This window comes from Xiphophorus maculatus, chromosome 7 (assembly GCF_002775205.1).
Source record: "Xiphophorus maculatus strain JP 163 A chromosome 7, X_maculatus-5.0-male, whole genome shotgun sequence".
NCBI classification, from domain to species: Eukaryota; Metazoa; Chordata; class Actinopteri; order Cyprinodontiformes; family Poeciliidae; genus Xiphophorus; species Xiphophorus maculatus.
Window position 1 is genome coordinate 24781168 of NC_036449.1, and position 26240 is coordinate 24807407.

The 26240-nt window shown below is 38.3% G+C and overlaps 1 protein-coding gene across 2 annotated transcripts in view; it reads left to right on the forward strand.

The window, feature by feature from the left end:
* LOC102235215 (neuropilin-2-like) overlaps window positions 1–26240 on the forward strand; it is a 119134-nt gene that overhangs the window by 45939 nt on the left and 46955 nt on the right. For both annotated transcript variants that reach the window (XM_023336769.1, XM_023336768.1), the window contains exons 4-8: window positions 108–335; window positions 5376–5531; window positions 5624–5793; window positions 9545–9700; window positions 21420–21564. In XM_023336769.1, coding sequence (XP_023192537.1) covers window positions 108–335; window positions 5376–5531; window positions 5624–5793; window positions 9545–9700; window positions 21420–21564 — 855 coding nt within the window. The remainder of the gene's footprint in view (window positions 1–107; window positions 336–5375; window positions 5532–5623; window positions 5794–9544; window positions 9701–21419; window positions 21565–26240) is intronic.

The following is a 26240-nucleotide window of genomic DNA, read 5'->3' on the forward strand; positions in this document are numbered from 1 at the left end:
TCAATTTCTTGAAAAAAATAACATTATTTCACTTATTTTATAATTTAATCTGACCTTTCTGTGCCACTAAGATACATCTCCCTTTCTGCTTTGTCTCATCTTTCTAGGCTCAGACTGTTCTCGTAATTTCACAAGTCCCTCAGGCCTCATTGAGTCCCCGGGCTTCCCCGACAAATACCCCCATAACCTGGAGTGCTCTTTCATTATCATCGTGCCACCCAGCATGGATGTCACCATCACCTTCCTCATCTTTGACCTGGAGAATGATCCCCTGCCAGGGAGCGACGGAGACTGCAAGTACGACTGGCTGGAAGTGTGGGATGGACTCCCAGCAGGTACGGCATGACTTTAACTGATAAACCAACAAATTATCAAGTTGTTTTGTAGTAGCAGGAAAATGATCCATGGTTTTATTCTATTTTGTTAAATAAATAGAAAAAAGCATCCTCAACAGCTTAGCAACCTCAGGACAGCTATATTTAGCTGTCCTGAGGTTTGACTTTTATTCAATAACTTTTTACTGCTCTTACAGCAAAAAGTCAGACACTGTAGCTTAATCCATCCATCCATCCATTTTCTGTGCACCCTTGTCCCTTAGAGGGGTCGGGAATTGCTGGTGCCTATCTCCAGCTAACATTCCGGGTGAGAGACGGGGTACACCCGCCAGTCTGTCGCAGGGCAACACAGAAAACAAACAGGACACACAACCATGCGCGCACACACTCACACACCATGCAGAAAGACCCCGGGCTGGGAATTGAACCCAGGACCTTCTTGCTGCAAGGCAACAGCTCTACCAACTGCGCCACTGTGCAGCCCAGCAGCTTAATCCACATAAGTAAAAAAAAATCTAAATCTGCCAGTAGAATTTGTACTTTTCATCAATATTCAATAATTACTAAAACAAGCTCTTACTTCATGCTGAAAAGTTACTTGTAAGTTAGTTTCGTCTTTCAAATTCAAGTGTACTAAGCCATTTGCATTAGACAGTAGACCAAAAATAGTTTGTAATGCTGTGTTTATGAAGTGTAACTTCTGTATAGCCTGTTATAGCTTAATAATGCTGTCACCACCATGCTTGATGCAAGCAACAAACAAACTTCAGAGGCTTTCAAAGAACTATCTTTTTTGTACTGAGATTAAATTACACTCAAGTAATTAAATTCCAAAGGCTCTTTGTTGACTTTTTCTAGGTATATCAGTGTATATGCATGCCACATTTTTAGGACACATGTATCCTTCTGCTTTCACTTCACAATAGGGAAATTTGCTATTTTGTATTTATCACACAAAATCGCATTAAAATAAATCAAAGTTTCTGGTTGCTAGATGGTAAAAAGACTGCAAAAGTTAAAGGGCAGTGGATACTTTTGTGAGATACTGTATATTTGTACTATTTTTGGTAAATCCATTGAATATTGTTCATGGAGATGTTCAGCACTACCTCACCTGCCTTCTGAGTCAGTACAGTGAAAAAGCGCCCTGCCTACATCCTTATTGACTGCAGTAGAGCCGAGACTATTTTAGCAGCTATGTGTTGGTAGATAAAAGCTAAGCTTACAGGCAGGATGCTGGCACCTGTTGTGGAAAAAAATTTAAAGGGGAAAATAAAATAGAAGATGTTAAGCAGAGGGACAAAAGGGATTGGAGGTGAGAAGGAGAATGGGAGATGGTGAAGATATTTCTGGTGCAGCTGCTTGAAAAATTGGGAGATTTCACAAGGAGTAATCCATAAGGTGCAAAGACCTTGTGTCTTCTTTCAAGCAATGGAATGAAAAGAACGAGCTGGAAGCGTTTGTGGAAAGGCAGCGAAAAAAATCCTCTGCAGCTGGAAATACAGGAACAAAGCAAGAGATGTTGGACTGAGGATCAAGGTCGGAAGATTTGTGGCTTGACTTCAGGAAAGGATAAACAGGATTTCTGAAAGCAGGACCAAAAAGTAGGAAAGGCGATTTGCCCAAAGATTTTTTTTATTCGGGCTACTTCTGTCCTCATGAATGACTTCTAATTTCCTCTATTCTAAAAATGTACAGTACTGATCAAAAAGATTAACAGCTGCCAAGTCAGGAGAGGTTAAACAATTGATCGCCGAAAAGGAATCGAACATCACAGAAAGGAGAACGTACAGCTGCCTGCAATGAGCTTTAGTGTAGTGATGAATTCAGCCTGCAGGGCAATGGCAAGGCAGGGCAGAGAAGAAATGCTGCTTACAAGGATGAAGGAATAAAAAGAAGCTGCTTCTTTCCAACATTTTAAGAAAAAGGAATAGAAGAAAAGAAGGAGAAGTAAATGCTGTGGCAAACAGTAATGGAGGAAGACTCCAAAACAAGATGAAAGGGGACTGAATTTAATGGTAAGAGAAAAAAATGAAGGACTTTTGGTTTGTTCGTAGAAAGTACATGCTGGGTATCAAGTGACACCAGGTTTCAAAACCACAAATATTTTATGCAACACCCTTCCTACGATTTAAAATGTTTTTAGTTAGATTCTGGACGGTGACCAGAGTTTTAGAGCTGCCCTCTGTCACTTTTTGCTGTGGACTGGTGGTCAGCTGGCTAATAAAAGCCAGCTTTTCCAGAAAGAGAAAATCATCTGCCTGGAAACATTTATGTTGTACTTACTCAAGTTATTCTTGTTTTGATGTTTAAATTTGGTTGATTTGAAACACCTAAATGTTACAAAATCTATAAGGGGACAAATACTTTTGCACAGCAATAATATTCTGCAAAATATGCAATTGAAATCTACTTCAAGATTTTGTAATGGTTTTTAGTCTTTTTCTCTGAATGTGAAACTGCATTATTCAAAGTTATAAAATGGTGAAACTCATTTTGGCTCTAGGAGGAAGAGTGAGTGGGGGGAAAAAGACTCTGAGACAGTATTGTGTTAAATCGCAGTGGCAAAGGGAGTAGATGCTAAAAGACGGCCTTAAATCAGTTTATTCGGTTAATGGGAGCAGACATAAACAGCCTCAGAAGTCAGTTTTCACTCGATTAAACAACAAATCAAATAAGGCAAGAGAGAGAAAACTGAAAGATAAGCTTAAACTGTTCCTATATTTACTTCAGTGTACACACAAGCATTGCTATGCTTAGATTTTATCTCCTCAGATGAACTGACTAGTCAACTGTTTACTTTCAGGCTCATCTATCAACCTTGGGGATGGAATGGAAATGAGATGAGCCCTGTCTGTAAAACAAGCTGTAAATACACAAAATCTTGTTAGAGAAATGTAATTGCGCTGTATTTTACTTTCGCTTTGTTTTGCTTGTCTTTTTTCCTTGTTTTCCCCGCTCCTCGCCACCAACAAGAAAAGAGTTATTGCCATTGTCAAGAGACGTATTTCACATATCCAACAATTCCAAAAGGGAAGGGAAAAAAATCAATAGTGCTGTTCGATCGCCAGCTATTTTTTCTCCTCCTCCTCCTCCTCCTCTTCATGTGTATATCTCTGGAGTTGGGAGTTTGCAGGATGAATGTTGTACTATCTCATCACACACCCTCCCTTTTTCACACACACACACACACACACACCTCTGGCCTTTGAATCACAATCATCTGTTTACGTTGAGGCATTGACATTTTCTGGTACAGTAGTCTGCTAGAGAGGAAAAAACAGCACAGGGAGTCGCTTAGATCTTTGGATTAACACGTAAACTCGTGTACATTTTTAGTGCATGTTGTAAAACCGTGTTTAGTTCAGAGATGGAGATGATAGATGAAGGGAAGAGGGGTGATGACACCAGGAGGATGAGCAGACGTCGCTGCTGGAGGGAGTGATAGAGATGAGTGATAAAACAGTGCAAGTTACAGCGGATAGAGACAAATTTGAGGGTTAAGGGATGAAGGGATTTGAAGATAGATCTCTATCTCAACACGAGAGGGATCTTGTGTGACTGACATGGTTAAAGGTTTCTGTCACGAGTCTGAGGACTACAATGTTTCGCAGAAGTATTTACAGCCACAAACTTCAGTCTACCTTATTTTAAAAAAAAAAGTTATATACACCATAGTGTGGCGCATAATTGTGAATAAAAATCTGAAAAATTTAAGTAAAATCTGCAATTACCCCATTAATGCTGGTACCACTCAACATGATTCAACAAAACTAAATAGAAGATACAAAATCATTGAAAAGGACCCCTTGTGTGAAATTTACCCTCAGTATGAATTCAGTTGTTCTGTGAAGACTTCAATGTTTTGTTAGAGAACATTTTGTTAGTCATGCACCGCACAAATCTGGTTTTAAAGAAAAGAGTAGCAAACTTGAAAGGGTGTGCCCTGTTTAGCTTCAACTGTATTCAAACTTTTTGGCATAGAGCTCTTTGTGGTTTGAAACCAACACTGTGGATCACCTGGAATACATCCTGGTGGTGGCCACATCATGCTCTGGATATGCTGTCCTTAAGGAGGAACTGGAACGATATATAGAGCTAAGCAGAAGACAAGAAAAAATAGAATCTGCAGATAATTTGAGACTGGGTTGAATGCTTAGCTCCAGCCAGAAAACCGGTCTCAACATACAGCCAAAGTAACAATGTGGTGGTTGAACACAAAATTATATTCACATGTTGGCCCAGACTTGAAAATTGATGTTCACAGATGCTCTCCATCCTATGTGACTTAACTTGAGCTATTTTGCAAAAATTAATAGGTGAATTGTAGTCGCTAGATGTACAAAGCTCACAGAGAGAAAGCCTAAAAAGAGTTCCAGCTGCAACTAAAGTGAATCCAGAGAGGTTGATACAAATGCATGCCTCAGTTTCAGATTTTACATCCAAAATTCTTTGAAAATCTTATGTAATTTTCCTGCTACTTCAGAATCCTGCTCCACATTGTGTTGTCCTGTCACTTAAAATCTGGACAAAATCCAGACGTTTGTGTTTGCAATATAAAATGTAAAATAATCAAGGAACACTGTAATTAATCTGTTTATGTTAGTGTTATGGCATTGCACAATCTAAAATAAAATAGCAGGGGACCACATAAATATTTGAGTTGATACCAAATACTTACATTTATGGTGCATGTTGTAAAAATATTTTAGTCTAGAAGTGAAGATGATAGATAGAAGGCAGAGATATAAAGACAGGAGGAGTATGAGCAGACTTCGCTGCTGGAGGGAGTGATGGAGATGAGTGATAAAACAGTGGAAGTAACAACAGATAGAGGAAAATCTGTGGGTTATAGGATGAAAGGATTTGAAAATGTTTCTGAGGAGGAGTGATATCTTGTGTGACTAACACAGTCGGAGGATTTGGTTAAGTGTCTGTCTAATATTTAAAGGAAAATTGGCAAACAGTGTCCAATTTTCTGGCAAATTACATTTTTAATGGCAAAATTGGTTAATCTACGGATTCTTATTGGATTAACAGTGGGCCCTCTGATTGGCCGATACTGTGGGACCAAAGTACCTCCTGAAATCCAATCATCCACTGGGATCCTCTCACTGGCTTTCCACACTGACATGGCTGTGGCTAAAGATGGCTTCTCTGCTCGATACAACATGACGCACAAGGAAGTCAGCGAGAGTAAGTTTGAAGTCTTCAGTTGTGCTTCAGAAGTAAAACATAAGTTTTGGTCTTAATCATTTCCTCCCAACATCTCTCCCACCCATGTTTAGCTTTCCACTGTAGCAACGCCTTAGGAATGGAGTCAGGAAAGATCACAGATGAGCAGATCATGGCTTCTTCAAGTTTCCATGATAGAAATTGGCTGCCACGTCAAGCCCGACTCAATAATGAAGAAAATGGGTGGACGCCTGCTGAAGACAACAACAGGGAATACATACAGGTATGAGTTTGCTGTTAACTCTGGTCATGAACAAATTAAGTAGAACCTTTTTTAAAGCCAATATCTTGAAAATTCTTTTAACATTAAAAAACCTATACATTTTGCAAATTTGCCTGGTCTAAAAGTGTTGTAAGGTTAGATGTAGTTAAAAATTCACAAGTTCTGCAAAAACGTCTGATGAAAACAATGCACAAATTCCAAATAGCATAAGCCTAAACTCAATGATTTTGTATTTATGGGCAGTTTAATTCTTTTCTCAATTAACTGGCCACCTTTTTTGCACTGGACAGTTTTGGGTAAAACATACACATACCTAGACATCTAAAAAACATGTAAAACCAATTTTAGATGCCAAAAGCGTTTTAATTTTTAAAGCAAATGATTAACAGAAGAGGCTTTTTCCTGGCAATCCTTACAAAAAATCAAGGCTTTTCTGATCTTGCTCTTATTGTTGTTGAATCTAAATGAGGTTTGTAGAGTCTGTCGTACAGCTCTTGTGTTTTTCATAATTTCTCTGAACGTTGTACTGTCTGCCCTTGGGTTGATTTTCCTGGGACATTAACTCCTGGGAAGATTGGCGTCTTTCTGCACTTAAATTGTTTTTAAATGGCCTTGTAATCCTCCCCTGATTGATGGGCACCAGATAATTTTTTTTTGTCTTTGTTCATTGGTGATATCTTTTAGCTGTGCCATTGTGTTAGCACACAACTGCAAAACCTCCTGATCTTAGAGCTGGTCAGACTTGCGTATGTTCAATTAATCACGTAAAGTTGATCAGGACAGCTGTACTTAGTCTTTCCTTCATGTTGGAAGGAAGAGTAATTCAGTAACATATAACACAAGGGTTTTCTTTAAGTCATCACGTCAGAACTTTAGCTTCTTAGATTAGATTGTAGCACTAATTTGAAACGCTATGCCTTAAATACGTCTGTCATAACATGTCTAAAAACCTTCCTGTATCTAACCTAAAAGCAGATGGCGCGCCAACCTTTGCATCATCTTTCATCCACAGTTGACATAATAACTCTATCACTGATATATTTGTGTCAGGGTTTGAGGGAAAGATAGCTGTGAGTGGGAGGGAGGCATAGTGGTGTTTGGGTTTAGCTGCACGGGTGTGTGAGGCATTGTTTCCGGCGTTCTGTCACAGTGCCAGCTTTGTTCTGTCCCTGAGCTAAGCTTGAGTTATGAGGCTGTCTGGCTCAGAGAGAGAAAGTGAAGGTGAGGTTTAGCCCGGGCAGCCAGAGAGGGGACTTTTCGAATAGGCGCACACTGTAAACAACAGATTATGCTGCTGGTTGGCAACTTTGGATAGTCTTCCAAAGCCTGCCTAAAGCTTCAGGTTTGTCAGAGGCCAGCACACCAAAAGACAGATTGGTTTAGTTTCAGATGGGTTATCTTTTGTGTTTTATGATCTTTACAAGCATACCTGTAATCATGATGCAGGAGGCTTTACTAATGCTTTCAAAAACACGGTTGTATGATTGCGTATTTTTCTTGCCATTTTCATGTGTGATCATAAACCCTTATTTGAATTTAAAGTGTCAAAAGTACCTAAAACAGCTCAGAACTGAGCAGACTAAAAACTAATAGAACGATTTTGAGCGAAAAATGTAATAAAGATGTTTTGTATTGCCCATAAAGACCTACCCTAACCTTTTCAAGGCAACATAATACATCACCTACCAGAATGTATTTTGATGCCAGGTCTGCACAGGGCCAGAGACCTTTAGCTACTTTATCACTTTTAGCTACTTTGTTTTGTCACTGAACAAACAGTGACAGAACCTTGATGAGTGCATATTCTTCACTTTCAGCAGGTTTCTTCTAATTACATCGTACCACTTATGGTGTCTAAGACCCCAGAGTGTATGTGTTATTTTGCTGCGAGAAATTTCTATTCCATTCTTTTCTATTGTTTTGTACACTCACTGAGGTGCAGTACAGATTGATGGCGGAGTTCTTGTGGCTCCGTTATTCTAACAGCTCTGTGATTGATGAGGAACCCTCCCTGGGAAAGCTCACTTAGCATTTCTCCCTCTTTCATTTGTTCTTCACCTCTGTTCTTTCCTTTCTTATTCTCCCTCTCCTTCTACCTTTCTCCTTACTTCTCCATCTCCTCTCCCCTCATCCTCTGCCCTGAACTATTGATTAGTTGTCTTGCTGTATCTTGTTCTTGCCCTACCAGTGCAGAAACGTGTGTGTGTGTTGGAAGTAATCTAAAACACCTGTCTTCTTGACAGATAACAAACGCAGCATTTTCCCTCCCCCGGTGTTTTGTACTTTACCCATGTGGGACATAACAGTGCACATTCACACAGCAGTCTCAGATTAATCAGCAGGTTTCAACAGCTCCTTTGGAGGAGAATAAATGTTTTGACCAACAGTAGGACCTTTCTCATCTTTTCCTCTCTATTTGTCTGTCTTAAATTGAGATACCTTAAGCCTGAAGCTGATGTGTTTTAGTAAGAAATCTTCAAGTGCAGCAGCTCTAACTTTTTAGTATCAGTTGTGATTCATTTGTACTGAATTTTTAAATTGGGTTGTGAGTTTTGTAAATGTAACTTCAAGTTTTAACGGTACAAATATTTAATCAGATGCACTCGCAGTACACCTAATTATCAGTAGTAGTAGAATTTATTTCTTAAAAAGAAGCAAATCATAATTTGTAATCTTTAAAGAACAAAACATCTAGATTTTTTAAGCTAATGACCTGGTATATTTAAGTACAGAAAAAGCAAACATAGGCTTTATAGTCTGCCTTATTGATTAAAATCCACTCAAATTTAGAAAAATGGAAAATTCTAACATGAAAATGTGTAGAAGACCCTTTGTGAACATTGTACAGTTTCTTATGATTTAAATAATGTCTAATATACATTTTTAGATCATTTTTTCCACGTTTTTGTAACCTTTCACAGTGTCAGAGAAAACAATTAGAGCACTGTTTAAAAATGAGAATTAGCCTTTAAAAGCAAGACCATAAATAACTTATGAAGGCGCAAAGAAACAAGAGTAATTATTTCCCAAAATCTAATTTTAATATAAAAAAAACAGTGAATTCTTACACATGATGATGATGGAAATGCTGCTCCATTATAAAAAACCTTGTTGTTAGAGTATATTTTTTGGTAGTATTATGGTTTATGTCCAGTGTGCTACATATGTAACTAGACAAGTTGGATTTTTTGATCAAACAAAGAATTCAACACAATAGTGAATAATTATTTATAAAACTCTAAAAACATTGAGCATTATCGCAGAATGGCATAATATAGGCCTATTTACATACCCATGCCATTCATCTTTAAATAATTTTCTGTTAATAAATAAGCAGTTGTTTTCTATTTTTACGATCTTCAAGAAAATTTGTGAAAATGCTATTCTTTATGTTGAATTTATGAATAGATTTTGTAAAATGCTCAGCAATGTTGCATTGTTCACATTGCTGCTTTAGCGACAGAAAAAATCTGTTGGACCTCTGTATATTTAATACAACACAGCCAGTAGAATAGCAGACACACAGCTTAACATCTACAATTAGCATGGGAGGTGATTATTCTTATTGTATGTGAGGAAATTAAAAAGAGCCGCGGGTCATAACCATTGATTTGCTGAGAGAGAGTCTCAGCAGTGCAAGAAGCACAAAGAAGCAGAGAAAGGAGGAGGTGGAAAAAAGCAGAAAGATGCAAAATGCTGGAGTACAACAAGTCAACTTCCTAAGGCTAAATCCATCTTCTTTTACCAACAGGTGGACCTCCATACTCTAAAGGTCCTCACAGGGATCGCCACTCAGGGCGCCATCTCAAAAGAAACTAAGAATATTTATTATGTTTCCTCCTTCAAACTGGAAGTGAGTACTAATGGAGAAGACTGGATGATCTACAGGCATGGGAAGAATCAGAAGGTGAGCAGAACAGCTGGTTACAATTGGAAAACATTTGTGATTGTGTACTTCATCTACTCTTTTTCACATATTGCAACATTACAAACACAAATAATGTATTTTGCATAGATTTTAAATGATAGGATAGGCACCCACTAAGTGAAATTTAGTTCATCCAATCACATTCAGAAGTCACGTAATTGCTAAATTCAAAGTGTGTCCATGATGCAGTTTATTTCTACTGGAAACACATCTGTTCTGTGAAGGTAATAGTGGCTTGTTTGAGAATATTAGTTTACAAAAAGCTGGAGTAATTGACACACCAAACAGGCCATGGATGAAGTTGTGCAGAAGTTGAAAGCAGGGCGTACAGTGAAACGTCCAAAGTATTTTTTGAAAGAGTGGAGAGAAGAAAGCCATTGTTGGAAAAAAATAAAACCATGGACTAGTCAAAGTTCAGACCCACATCCAACTTAGAATTTGTGTCAAGACCTGACAACTGATGCACTTCCTATCCTATCGTACTGGGCTTGCATTGGCAAAAATTTCTGTCTATAGATGTGAACAGCTGGTAAACACATTATCTCAAATGATCTGCAGTTTTAACTACAAAAGGTTGTTCTAAAAAGTATTGAATCAGGAATAGAAAAACTACTTCACACTGTTTGAAATTTTATTTTTAAAATGTTTTGCATCATTTGTCCTTTTCCTTCCACTTTACAGTGCAATGCAGATGTCTTGCATCACTTGCAAGGCACCATACGCAGATGTAATTGACCACAAACCAAAATTTTAACCAGTGTCTCCAATTAAACTGTTCAACTGGCATTCAGCTGGAGCCCTTTAAAGGTTTACAACCAAGTCTAAAAGAGAGAACTGGTATCTCCAAGCCTGAAGCTGACTCGACTGTAAATGCATTTATACTTTCTTCAATTCTGTTTTTCACATCACATCTGTTTCGTGTTACTTTCTGGTCAGAGCTCTGCTGAATGGAAACATGGCTGAGCAGGTCCCTGAGTTGTTTCTGCCAGAGGTGTAAAATCATGATATATCTTCAGTGGGCATGCTGCAGTTTTGCGGTTTCAAGGTAGAAACAAACCAGGCAGCTTTTTGGGTCTTAATGGGTAAAAACGTAATCCAATTAGAAGAGTAGTTCAGTGGCTGTGGTTGTTTTTTTCCATTGCAACCATTCTTCCCCATGTCTGTGGTCACACTGTGGTCTATCCCCACGTCTAGCCTTGTGCTATAAACGCTTATTCCTTAACGGACGCTAATGAATGCACATGCTAGCGGATGCATGTGTTTTGCTTAGTGTGACCATCTGGGGTCTCTTTGTGAACTAAAGATCCCATAAGACTCCCAGAGAAATGATAAATGGATAAAACAGTGAAGGAAATGAAACATATGGAAATGACTGAGTGAAAAGAACCTAAAGAAATTCAGTCTCCTGCTAATGTGTTCAGCAGCTTTAAAGATGAACAGAAGTTTCCACCTTTTATCATCTCAATAAACATGAAAATTAGCAAAACTTGCAGGATTTGTATTGCAATTAGGATTTACATAAACTGTTATGTAGTTTTAATGTATTTCATTCAGCAACTGCAGTTTAATGGCATGCTGACACCAGATTTGATACAATAATAATAATTTTAAAAAATCCAACACGCAAAACAGATTAATGACCAGTGCTTCCAGATTATTCGCTGGTGTTACCACCCATAATCCTCCTTGATTCCCCAATAACACTAGAAAGGCGCTTCGAGCTGAATACCAACAGATACACAGAATGGGAGAAGTGTGTGTGTGTGTGTGTGTAGTGAGAATGTGTCTAGAATAAATCATCACCAGCTCGTGGTAGAAAACATTTGGTGCTGGTAAGGATGTTTTGACTCTTTTTGCTCCCTAGTGCATACTGCCGTTAAGATGATCAGGATTTTCACTCACTTCATTAAATCTCGGTCTGAGAATCATTATCTCATTGTGAAAGAATGGATGCAAAATAAATATTTAGAATTACAGAACTGTTTGCAGCTTTGATTTAAACTTAATTACCAGTTTGTGTAACAAGTTGGCCATTTATCACTAAAAACAAGTTAAAATGTATGTCAAAAGAGTTTGAATCTTTCTAAATTATGGGATTGAACTTTGAAACAGTTCTGCATCTTGGTTTTTAGTCATTTTGTTCACAAATGTTCAGACTCTTTGTTTTTGTAATGACGCATTAATCCATCAGTGTTTTTGTTAAACTTTTTATCTTCTACTCTCCTTCTCTTTCTCCTAAAATCTCTTCATCTATCCAATTTTACATTTATTTAATATCCGTCTTCCCCTTCTTGTTGCACCTTCTCCATCCCTCTTTCCTTCCGTCCCTCAGCACTCCATATTTAATGCTTTCTTCCGCTGCTTTGTGTCTGAGAAAGTCATCAGCATTTGCTGTTCAACTCTGATACAATGATTCTTAGAGGTGTTCCGAGACACAATGATTAAAAGTTTCTAAATAAAGCTATTAAGTGTGCATTAAATGTACAATTTTCCATGTAAATGCAATGCTTACAGAAATTAAACACGCATACTCAAAGATAGGGGTTTTTTTCAACCTCATTTTTCTTGCATGTTAACATTTGTCTCACATGAGTGGCCCTTAATAAACCATCCACTTCACTCCAGTCAGTCACTTAAACATCTGGGAGGCAGCCCATAGGGGTGGTGCTGCTGTCACACAACATCCTGATGATTTGTGTGATCTTTAATGGTTTTGATAATGTCGTTTAATGCCTGTTTTGAACCAAAAGGGACTCAAACTGACTTTAACACGAAGGATAATGTTCAGATATATTTTGCCCCTATTTGGAAATGCTGTACTGTCAGGAAAAGCACAGATCTTCAGAGAACAAAGCATTGAAAATTAAATTAGAAATGTTGGCTAAAATGCACAACATTTATTAAAAATAATTTAAAAAATTTATAGTTGCACCTAAAGACCTAAGACAACATAGAAAAAGAAAGCGGCAGGACCAAAAATGTTGAGAAATATTATCAACATTTCAAGGCTACTACATCACTCTTACAACACCATTGTGGCAGTACTGGTGGATAAAATAAAAGGCAGTTTTTAATATGGAAAACATGCTCGATTTCCCAGGACAGCACGATCCTGGGGGTAGTGCAAATTTCCAAAATAAAAAAAAAAGGAAAATATAATTTTTTCCATTGTTTTTTTGCACATCTTTTGTGTGCATTGTACAGTGTAAGCACTGTAAAAAATGCTTGCTGCACAACAAAAGTGGTGAATTTGAGGTTTGATGTTTGACTTGCACCAAAAAAAAGAGAAAAACTGATACTGGTCCAACCTGAGCTGAGTAATACTGAACACAAGGTCTTCAAAACATTTTTTAAGCAAGACCCGGTTCTGAATGCAGTATTGCTCTCAGTGGCTTTAACAAAAAACAATGTTTACAAAAACATTTTTTAAACTTTTTATTTATTTACACTATTTATTTATGGTTAGTGCAATTGGTAGCATTGTTGCCTTGCGGCAAGATAGTCTTGGGTTTGAATCCTGACTTGTTGTCTTTCTGCAAGACGTTTTCATGTCCCCCCTGTGCAGACTCCCTCCATCTGGCTTCCTCCCGCAGTCCACACACATAACTTTTTGGTAAATTGGCTTCTCTAAATTATCTTCAGATGTGAGTGTGTGTGGATAGTTGTCTGCGTGTTTCTGGAGAGAGTAGAATTCATTGTTTTAAGAATCATCAGAAATCCTCAATATCATGAAACAGAAAAGCAGTCAAATCTGGCTATCGCATTTTGTTCACAAAGTTGGAAAACATGATAAGGTCTTATTCTGAGACATACAGCTTGCATCTTAAATTCGTTGAGACCTTCTGCTGACTTTCCTTTTAATAAATGTAAAAGCAATCCAGTTGTAATCATGCAGTTCTCAGAAATGCTGGCAGACTTCTCTGTGGTCATTGCACCACTGGAACCAAGCCAAGTCATATATATATAAAAAAGCTTTATTCAAGAGGAACAAAGATAGATGAAGGAATGCAACATGAGAAAGGAGCAAGAGGTACTTTGAAATGAAAAACATGAACAATATTTGGATAACAGAAAGGAAATAAAGTGCAAAATGTTAGGTTGTCAAGCATTAAACTGATAGAAAAAAATGAGCTGTGAAGAGGGCGGAAGAGAGCTGGAAGCCAGAGGGAGAAAAACGAGGTTCAGAGGGGAAGAGGTGAGTGAAGGGAACAGGCTGACAGCGGGAAGAAGTGTTCATAAGGGAATCACAGAGCAAAAGAGAGAGAGATGGATGGATGAATTGAGGCAAGAAGGAGAGCGGGAATAATGAGAATAGCAGACAGGGGTGTTGACCACAAATCCCTCAGGATAAATTGGAGGTCTCAGCAACACAGCCTGGAAGCATGTCAGGAAGAGGAAAGAAAATAAAACGACGGAGTGAAGGGAGGAAGGTTGGGAGGTGAGGGAGAAGGAGAAAGAAGTGGAGAGATGAATCAGTGACAAATGAAGACAGAAAAGCTGAGACCAGAAGAGAGAAACAAGACAAAGGGAGATATTACAAAGGTGCCAACTGTAATTTTGTCTTGGAGACTTGTCACACACACACACACACACACACACACACACACCCACGCACACACCCCTGTAGCTGTCACAGAGAGGTAAGCTCCATGAAGTCCCTGAAGTGCATATTTGTCCTGGTGTGAGGAAATGGGAGGAGATGTGGGAGGCATTTTACTATTTTATAACTTGATGCACTCACACACACACACACACACACACACATACATAGAGAGCAGAGTCAGCACGGACATTTGCATAATTCAGCAGGTCTCTGTGGGTCGACTCTGGCTGAATGACTCTGGCCCTACAGGCTCCTGACAGACACACGCATATTCACCTGTACTTCAGTATAGCCGAGATGAACATATCTTACGTTAGTTTCCTCCACTTAATGTAATTAGTCTGCAAAATACAATTAAATACCCTGAACATACAGTACCTTACAAGTCTTCACACCCCTTAATGTTATTCATGTTTTGTCTCAAACTTCAATGTTTTTTTACTCTGATTTTATAAAGTTTGAATAAATATATGTGGGTTTTCAGATTTGTTAAATAAAAATTCAACAAGTGAGCATGCATTTGTGTATCTTGTATCGATACTTTGTCCTCACACCCATATGTCTTTCGGTGTATGTTTGTAAGCTTTGCACAAAAATAGTGAATTTTTTGCCCATTTATCTTTGGAAAAATTGCTTATGGTGAGTATCTGTGACCAGCAAATTCTCAATTAGACTTAGGGCCATTTGAAAACATGACATGAACCATTCTTAAGCACAACATTTTGCCTGTAGGTCGGAAAAAATCTATTTTGTTCTTATCCGACTAGAACACCTTCTTCCATGTGTTTACTCTGAATGCCAAATGGCTTGTTGTAATAAGCTGCCTTGTAAGGCTTTCCTTAAACTATTTCTTTGTTTTTTCCATTCTTCCATACCAGACCAGGCTGCGATGTGAACCACATATAGTTTTCCTTGTTGCAGAGCTTCTCTTCTTCTTGGCCTGTTAGTTTAGGTAGATTAAAATGTTTTGGTAGTTTTGCTGTTGTGCCATACTTTCACATTTTGAATGATGAATGGAATAATTCTAAGTGAGATGTTTAAGGGTTGTCAAATTGTTTTATAATCTAGCCTAGCTTTATCTCTGACCTGTCATTTGTTTCCTATGTTTTTGAGATTCTGTTTGCACCGATTGTACCAATTTGTTTTGGTACAATGTAAATTTTCAATAAAATAAATTGGCTTTTGTGGATTTGACTGGATTTTGTGGATTTGACTGGAAGTATGAGTACAAGTTAAGTTGGTGTTGATAAATATGCATGGCTTGGTAGGTTAGCATCTGCTTACCTTCCAGGTGTCAGCTTACCTAGCCCCTTTTTTCAAAACATGGATGTTTAGCAAATGCAGACAGACGTGCACAGGCAGTTAACAACCAGAGCCAAGTCACAGGTGTAGTTCATCAGCTAATTGTTACAGATGCCTTCTAGGAAGAAACTCTTAAAAGTGAATTTAGGAGTTAAGACCCCCAGGGATGCTCCATACTATATTACATCTCCTCTCTGTGGATTCTAACTCCAACCTGGGAGCTAGCACAGGAAAAACTGTTTTTTTTCCTTTTAGTGAGCAAAGATAAACACCTGTAGTAGAGCTCACAGCAGTGTAACATATGACATATGCAACTGGATTTTCTTAAGTTTTACAACAAATTCAAATATCATTTCCATCTTACTGAATTATTTTCATCATATCACTTTTACTATATAGTTGCATTTGTGTTTCTGATAGTTGCTCTGAACATTTTGCAGAATCTAATATTGCTTTCTTTTTGACATTGAAGTTCAGTTCAAATTGTGAGTCATATTCGAACTCTTTTGGGTCACACTTTTTCCCCCTGTGTGCATTAAATTCATTTACAAAATCAACATTTTATTATCCCCTTTGAGGCCCAATTAATAGTTCATTGCTTTAACATATGGGTCCCGTAGACAGATGTTGTCTGGTTTCTCTGTACTCATGGATTTTCTGTCCTGATACACTTATTGCATTATATGTATCAAATATTTTAAAAATAATAATTGTTGCAGTAAATCTCCCTGGACTGATGGAGGGCCAACCCAGGTAGAACCCTTGCACTTAAGCTGATTAGCAGCTGCTGATATGAACAAGCCTGAGATATCCAGTGTTTCTCCAGGTATTTACTGCAGCCACTTTTATTGTTGCTTTCCCATGCTGTGCTGTCTTTAGCTATAGTCTGAGTCTTTGGTTTACTCTACTTTCTCATGCTTGTTTTTCCTGGTGTTGATGGTCCCATCCCAACATCATTTCAGTAGTGTAATAAGGGTAAGTTAGGGTGGAGGGTCTGTGCCAGTGGTGGGCAATTACCTAACTCCAACTTTCACTGCTGGTTCCATTCAACCAATCCCAGATGCACAATTTGGTTTACGTGTTTTTTAATATGCCATGTTCAGTAGTACACATTGTGACTGAAGCTCTAAGCTTCAGGAATGGCCCTAACCTCAATCAGTTGGTTATTTTTAAGACCTGAGAACTAACCAGTTTAAAGAAATTCTATCAGTGCTGCCAAGAACAACAGTTAAAGGGCAGTGTTATGTATTTTCCAGGCACATTGTGCCATTTATAACACAACCAAATAACTGTTACCTTCAATTGTTATAAAATTTTTTATCAAAAATGACAGAAAAGAAATTTGACTTCGCAAGTTGATGCCTTAAAATTGGGCTTCTGTCTCTTTTAGAAGCTCCTCCTGACACTCCGCCTTCAGCATGTCATAACAACACTGCTCCTCTGTTATGCCGCTTACAACCATTCTTAGGAGCGTTGGACTGAGGAATAATTTGCGCCAGTTGCTGCTGCATCCACTAGTCTGAAGGAGTTTTATGGAAATATGTTGGCCTTTGTGAGAGCAAGCGTTTAGTCACCTCAAATGGCAGCCATGGGAAAGTCAAGGATTTCTCAAACATGCATGAATCAAAGCTACACTCCAGCTATGTTTTTTTGTGAGGGAATAACATTATAACATGATATAAAATGCAAAAAAGACAATTTTACAAATTACTGCCTGTTTAAACATGCGGCCTGTGTTTGAGGTGCAACTCTCTTAAGGACATTTAACTAAATTATAGTGGAGATACATGTGAGCATGTGTAAGAATGTGTGTAATTTTGCTGCCAGGGAAGTTGGAGAAAAAAGCTGTTATCTCAGAGTTAGTGGTATTAGATCAAATAGAGTTGCAGCTTTGCTTGCAACTCTGTTTGTTGACCCTGAACACAACAAATAATTTAGAAAAAAGGGACTTCAGAATCTTGTCAAAGTGAAGCGTGTATACAGCACTTAGGGGTCCGTCACACTCTCTGATACTCCCACACTTCACTTGAAAGTTGAGAGCCTGTAAAGGACAGCAACAAGGATAGACTTTCACATGAACATGCAAGTGCACAATGGCTCAATACAGTATGTAAGTGTGTGAACGTGTGTACATGTGCTGAGGAAATGTTTCTTTGTGCACCAAGGGAAATCAGAAAGCACCCAGCAGCTCTAAACTCCTCAGAGTGAGACCTCATAATTACACTTTTACACATCGACACACAAACCGACACACGCTCTCACATTTGTAATTACAGCTTGTACCACAATCCCATTAATTCTTGTATGGCCTTTAGGCGATTTTCCATCATTTAGGTGGTCACGGTTTCCGGTATGAAGGCCTTTGTAGGGACATGAGGTCACACGGGGCGATTTTGCAGCATTCACCCACTGGGTCACGGGTTCAGTACCCAGCTGGCCCAGTGGCTCCATTCCAGTCAGAGACTCCCTTCATCCATGTCTTGCTTTCTCCCCCCCAATGGGTCCCATTGTGTAACTGATGGAGAACAGGAGGAAAATAATAACTCTGGAACACAGAGACACGCATATACACCTAAAAACAAAACACCTATAAATGTGTAACCAAGCAAGTAATTAAAGGCCCTTTGGCTCAGTTAAATAAGGCTCAGCTTTCTCTGTAATAATCACATTGAGTTTAATCATCAGCTCAATTGAACAGCATCTTTAAAGATCAAATGACTTACATGTTTTTGCATTTTGTCATGTTACAACCACAAACTTAAAAGGGTTTTATTTGGATTCTATATGATTTATCAACCCAAAACTGAAGTGGAAAAAACTATTCATAGTTTTTAAAGTTTTCTGCAAATAAAAATAAACCTGTGGAATGTTTTTTTTTCCTGGTTTACTTTGATCCCCCTAAGTGCAACCAGCATTATTACAGCAGTAAAGAGAGTCTACCTGTGTGTTGTTTAATTGATAACATGACAGCTATTTTACATCAAACTCACCAATTTGGTGAGCAAAAAGAAGAAAGTCAAAAAGTAATTTTCCACAAGGGAACACATAAATATAGCAAACGTAGGTGCTCTCATCTAATGAGATGGAAACTGAAGTTTGTGCAATGGAAAACTAAGACTTTGCATTAACCTGAACACCCTGTAAAACATGGTGCTTGCAGCATCATGGTTCAGAAAGTTGGTCAGAGTGTATAGAAAGAGTGATCCTGGAAGAACGGTCCAATTTCAATTTTTTAATCTGAAATCTGCCCCATCCAGATGAGGTACTAGATCAAACACATATCCAATAGTTAATGGTCATGTTGCATTTAATTCAACTTTTGTCTCTGATATGAAACATGCATCATAATTCTGCACCAGAAGAAGCCATTTGCAATAAATCTGGACATAAACAATGACTCATAATTATAGTTATGAACTTATGAAAGTAGTCTGTTCACTGAAGCGCATCAAATCACAATCCAACCACTTCTGGCTCTGACTACTCATCCAAACAGACTTCCTTACAGAGTTGCAGTCAATGTTCTGCAAAAAGCCATCACTATTAGTTGTGCTTTCATTTTATTAGCTTCCTTTGTGTTGCTATGATCTTGTGACAATACTGTTGGCTGTCATTGCTCAATAAACTTTAAAACTGACCTATAAAGTTCTCCATCTGTTATTACTTCCATGAACAGTTTGGGGTTGTTAGTCATTCGCACAGAAGTCTAATTGTCACATTTAACTATTTGTATAAACTACTACCCAAAAAATTTAGATTTCAGTAAAAATTCAGGATTAAACATCAAGACCTGCTGTGAGAACGTAGCCATAGATCACGGCATGTGATTGAACCAGTAAAAGGAAAAGCCTAAATTAAACTGCAGGCCACACTCTTCAGATTTTTTGCTGTTGGAGATGCAGCATAGTTAAAAACATGTGTCTGATAGTTTATCGTAAACATTCCCGTTGAAGTATGCCAAAGTTTGTGTAACGTGGCAAATTGTGAAATGCTTCAATGGATTTGAATACTTTACAAAAGCAGTGTAACATTGCAAAGAAGAGGCTTTCTTTTCCACTTAAATTTACTGTAGTAAATCATCTAAGCATGGAGGAAGATAGAGTTGTCAAAGAGACAGACAGAGCGGAGGGCAGGAAAGCAGAAGCCCAGCTGTGTTTTCCAGCGGAGATGGCTGCCAGGGAGAGCGAAAAGGAGGGGAAAGACTTGACACTTTGTCAGATCGACAGAGATATGAAGTCGAGATGTCAAGAGACAAAAAAGGGTGCTTCTGGTCATGTGCACTTGCATTCAATTTCCTTTTTATCTGTATATGTGCACAGTTTCAGAGGAAGTTGTTTTCAGCATGTTTTTCTGTGTGCTGAGACTCTGAGGGCAGCATGTAAGGAAAGGGAAATCGTCTGTGTGTGAGCAGCGACCATTGTGTCTGGATGTAGCGCAGCAGTGTGTGTTTGTGCACTGAAGGGTGACAGAGGGCGTTTATCTCTGCACTGTGTGTGTGAGGATTTAAAGATGTTTTCCTGCATGTGTGTGGTTGAGTCAAGAGGACGTGAGAAGAGGCTTCCTCTCCACATACTTACATCTTTGATTTATCACACACTGCGTGCCCTTAGACTGTGCACAGGAGTGTGGAAGTAAACCTTTGAGCTCAATCCTCCCTTTGTCAACAGACTCCATTCATTTTATGTATTTACTGTACAGAGTGTGTTTAATAAAGGAAAAAGAAACACTGTAGCTCTGTAATTTTTTTGTTGGGCTCTGATCTCATCGCTCACTTTTATATTGACTCATGAGAACTGTATTGGTGTTATGCTGCCAAGCTTGAAAAAAGGGCAAATAATTCTGGTCCCCAAGATGGTGAACTTTCACAAAGGGTCACAGTTTTTTCTTTGTTAGCACTCATTGCAGTCCTGAATATTAACGATTTGTGGATTGCTGGTAATATTTTAAGATATGAAAACACAGCAATGTTCTAAAGAATACAGTTACATGCCAAAGGCAAAGTACAATAAAATGAAAACACCATCATTCAAAATGTAAATGCATAAGTAGATGATGTGGTTCAGTTGCCGTATTCAAGCCTCCACAGTTTCCAGATGTTCACAGCCAACTACAAAAGCTAAGATTTTGGATGGATGGATGGATGGATGGATGGATGGATGGATGGCACAAATTACTAATGACTTAGATCTAAAATGTCAGAACTGAACAGGAAGCATTTCATTTCCATGTCCAGTTAAACCCAAAATAATTCATACTCTTTGCAGATTCAAATTTTTATTTGTTTTCATTCAACCGAAAAGTTTCCTCTGACATCAGATGAGACGAGTTCTTCTTAAAAGATATTAAAACAATGTAAATGAGTTATCAGTTAACAATATTATTATCTGAATCAATACCATGTTATTTGCCATCTATGTTTGGAAAACATCCACAAACATGGAGTAGAAATGTGTAACAGACAGACACTCCCCTTCAGTGGCTTTGATCGAACTAATCAATCCTGGATCCTAAACCTCAGTGGAAATGAAGAAGATTCAGGGGGGAAATAATCTTTCAGCTCGCTTGAAAAAAGTCCCAGGAGATTAAAGTTCTCTCTGCTTTTGGTTGAAATACGACTCAGGCCACTCCTTCATCTCCACCTCTTTCTTAATTAAAACAACTAATAATTAAGAAGTGCAGTCATCAACTGAAAATGAGACTCCAAGAACTATCACTATAACACATGATTTTGCTGTATCACGAGTAACAGTGTAATATTGATATTAACTTATCTGTTATTTTCTTTCCAAACAGGTATTCCATGCCAACACAGACGCCACAGATGTGGTTCTTAACCGAATCCCTCAGCCGGTCCTGACACGCTTCGTTCGAATCAGACCTCAGACTTGGAAGAATGGCATCGCACTGCGGTTCGAGCTCTACGGCTGTCAGATTACAGGTAATGCACGACTGCATATCTGTTGTAGTAATTTTGCCATGTCAGTTGAAATGACTCAAATGCTACTCAGATGTCATGTTACTGAACCAGTAACAACATTACTTAATAGCATGCTATGCTGTGCAGATGCTGTCTGCAACAATGATTGTGTACTTATCTCTAAATTTGATATTTGTTTCTGAAGGTTTGGAATAGTTTATATATTTAGATTTCAAATACTTATCTTTAATTTGCCATATCATTGATTGAGTTTTTGGTAAACTCATTGATGGTTTTGGTTTTGAGTTTCTGACTGAGAACAAGCAATGCACTGTGAGATCAAGAACGCTCCACATCATTGCTTTTTTGGTCCCTCGACTCTTAAATCAGAGATATAAACTTGACACATTGTATGGTTTAATCATTAAACAAATATAATTATTTTTTGAATATTTACAAAGGATTATAGGTATGGAACTGCACTTTTAAATAATTCACTCACTCTAAACTTTTATGGTCTTTGATAAATTGACTATCAAAATATCAGAAGCCAATATTTCATGATTTTAGGAAAATCCAGATAATAAAACCCAACTAGATGAGGGTTTTGAATCTTATAAATGTCTTGAGTCTTATAAAAACTAATATGAAAAAACATAATTTAAAGTCTGGATAAGAAATAAAAATGTGTTATAACCTGGGGGTTATTCTTTGTCCACTGAGCCTGAATCACAGACTGTGCTTGCAGCACTGAAAGATGGTCGCTCAATGATTAAAAAGAGAGATAGTGACATCATGGGAAAAAGGAACTTATGTCAAAAAAAGAGCAGCACACAATTTTCATAATTATTTTCAATACAAATTCACGAGACGCTCATGCTTTACACTGAAAAATCACAAAATCTAGTATATTTGTTCTAGTTTTTAGTCCAAATATCTTAGCACACTTGAAGTAAAACACAACTATCTTGCAAGAAAGACACAGGAACTTGTAAGTAAATAATTCCTTAATCTTGATAAAAGTAAGTTCTAGTTCAACTAGCAGATTAAAGTCTTGTTATAAGTGAAAATATATGCCACTGGAAATAGTGATTTTATACAAAACAAGCTTGTACATCTTGTTAGATTTTTTTGTGAGATTTATGTAAAAACACATGAGTCACAGTTTGGGTGAGAGGGTTTGGTCAGAGTAGAAATACCTTTCCCCAAAAACATTCCCTGTGAAAGAACAAGTAAAATGGAAGAAATGTCCCTTTCTTCTCATGAGTGTAATCTAATGAAAATTCAGTTCGTACTTTTATCTCTCTTTCTCTTCCACAACACACCCACTCTTGTGCACTCACACTCTTGCCCTCGCTCTTTCATATCCATATCCCCCTTCTCTGACTCCCACTCACGGATCTCTCTCACACACACAAAGAGACACACTTGGTCCTAATAGAATAATACTAGAGTGTCATGTGTGGGTGATAACATCAGAGAGTAACAGGCTCTCAGCTTTCATCTGCAGCCCTGGCAAACAAACACGATTTCAACCAGCATAATCAGCTCAATACTATAAATAGATAAAACTTAATTATACTGTCTGTGTTTGTGTGTGTCGAGAAACTGTGAAAGATAGGATTTTAAGTCATCTGACTGGGTCCATCTGCGTGTGTGTGTGTGTCTGCTCCGCTGTATCATTATTAAGTTAGGGCCTCTCCCTGGTGCCATTGTTGCGGCCATTGAGGGGGACAGATATGCTTTTATCCAGGAGGGCTATTTCAGCACCCACACAAATCACAATCACACCAAAACAATATGACAGACAACGAAGGTGGAATATACATCTATAAATATCCATCTATCAACCATGCTGCCTGCACTCTTGTCTGTCTACTATATTTTAACGTCTCAAGTTGCATTATACATCACCTTACAGATTGCACCATTTTTGAGCTGTGAGATTACATCCAACACACTTTTTTTCAGGTTAGTTTCATGTGCCCATTTTCCATTTCTGTGGCTTTTGGCAGTCAATCATGGAGCTAAGCAGCTAAGCCCTGCAAAAGTTTCCATACACCTTCAACCTTTTCCATGTAGTTTTCCATTAAAAACACAGAACTCAATAGATTGCACTTGAATTTCATGTGAGAAGCACAAAGTTGTATGAAACAAAAATATATATTGCGTATTCTGTATAATTTATTGCAGCTGTTCTTCAAAAGCCTCATGATTTTATTAGAGAACATTAGAGGATTGACAGCATCACCAAATGACTCAGGTAGGTTGTTGTTAAGTTGTAAAAAAGAAGCCTAACCTAAAGGTGACAGTAGATTCACCTTCCGACTGGACAGTGACTCTAAACACATACAGTTTAGGTCAAAGCATATCTCTGTGTTATAATGGTCCAGTTAAAGTTCAAACCTAAATCCAAATGAACGTCTGCGGCAAGACTTAATTGTTTCTGTTCACAGATGTTCGTCATCCATTGCGACTAAGCCTGGAGTATTTTATAAAGTGAAATGGGCAAACATTCAGTCTCTAGATGTGCACAACTGGCAGAAACATGCCCCTAAAACACTTGCAGATGCAAAAGCACCATCAGGCACCCAGGGCTGCTGAAAACAAATGCACACCAAATAAAATACGTCAGAGTTTGTTGTTTTAATGTGACAAAATGTGAAAAAAGTTTAAAAGTTATAAATAAGTTTGCAGAGCACTAAATGCAACATCTTGACAGCTTAACCCTAGTTGTGCTTTTGTAATAAGTGACAGGGTTTGATAGTTGGGAGGTACACATCTGCAAAACAGCCTGTTCTGCTGCAGTAAAATGTATTTTTCTCTACTTTTATAACCTAACATATCTGCTAGCAGACATTATGTTCCTGCTCATAGACATGCAGAGAAGCGCGCACTTGAACACACTTCCACTATGTGATAATGCCCTACACAGGCCTATAAAGACAGAAATAAAGCAGTCAGTCAGTGACATGTCATTAACTTAAATCACACTTTTATGTCTCCTGCTCTGCTTCTCTCTCACCCATCTCTCTTCAATGTCCCTGTGTTTTTCCCCCCTTCCTCCTCATTCTGGCTTCCCTCCCTCTGTCCTTCTTTTGCCTTTGCTGACAGCTTCCATTCCCGTTTTTCTCCAGCCCTCTCTCATTTGCTTCTCTCCGTCTCACCTTCCTTAAATCTTCCTGGTGCCTGCCTCCTTCAGCGGCTCTTTCCTCACCTTAATCCCATTTTATTTCAGCACCGCAGCTCTTTATCAATCACTTCTTTTCAGTTCCGGTTATTATTTCTCTCACCAGGCCTGCGAGGCGCTCGTGTCCAGTCAGGTAGAGCTCTGTTGGCTGTAGCGGTAGCTGGTTATCAGGGAAAAAAGCTCCATGTGTGGGTGAAACATCAGAGCATACGTTGGTTGCCTGTGTGAGACCTTGACTGTTTTTTGCTGTTGTGCGCGTATTGCTTTGTGTAAGTGTGTGAATTTAAGAGCTCTCATGCTGGTGTGTTACATCTGCCTGTTTTTGCTGGGATGAGAGGAGATGATATTCTTGTCGACTCCCACTGCACTCCTGATTTAAAAAAGGGCCAGCAGCTGAGGCACAGAAACAGCACATATAAAGCTACATGATAATAAACCTACGGCTAATAAGTTTTGCTGAATGTTGCAGAGCTTCAGGAAACTCATGGAGCCTGTCGCTGTTTGTTGTTGATGAATTATTTACCATATAGAGGCACTGTCGCAAACGTCACTGCATTAAACATTCATTTCCTCAAAGACTTGAAGAATGTCACCATCAATCACTGTCACCCCTTTCTTTCTCTTCGTCTCCATCCCTCTCTACCTTTCTATTCACTCACTGGTCTGTCATTTCATCCCTCTTCTTGACCTTTTGTCCATTTCTTTCTCCTTTGTCCCATTTTTTCCTCTTCTAGTTGTTTAAATCTGTCCTGTTTTTGTTGTGAGCCCATATTCTCTTAGTACATCTTCAAACAGAAGTGGTCACATTGTTTGGTTCACTTTGTTTTCCATCATTATTCATCACAGTGCTATATTTTTGAGGCTTATTAGATTAAAACTCATTTGTCTCAGTAATAAACAGCACTGCTTTGATCTGCAGCATGCTTTCATTTAGCTTTTTTTTCCGTTTGAGAGAGCTTTGGCTAAATTCCCTACACAGAATCCCTTTTTGACTGCTCAGTTAAAGTTATGTGTCAACTTTTCAGCCGCAGGATGGGAAAATAATGAAACAGGGTGAAGGAAAAACAGCAGGAAGAGGCTCTGGTGTGTAAAACATCAGCTGATGTCGTAACAAATCATTTCAGGATCAAACAGGATATTTTTTCTCCTACATTAGCCTAACATTGACTCTTAATTAACTCAGACCCATAATTATGATTAGGTGGAAGCTCTTTAGAATATTATTATGAGGACTTTGACTACTAACAGGGTCAGGATCACCTAATATTATACAATCATCACAATATTTTGCACCCCCTGTGTATTTTAACCTTCACTTTACTCTGCTGTTCATTGATTTATGCTACACATCTGCACCACTTCTACTGAAATGATGAAACTGCGGCGTAATTATCGCAGTAATGACCCAGTTACAACATTGTTTGATATCACACTACACTATTCTGTATTGTCTTTACTGGTGAAGTTCTCGATGCTTCAAACTAAAAGTGAAACTGACGCGTGACCT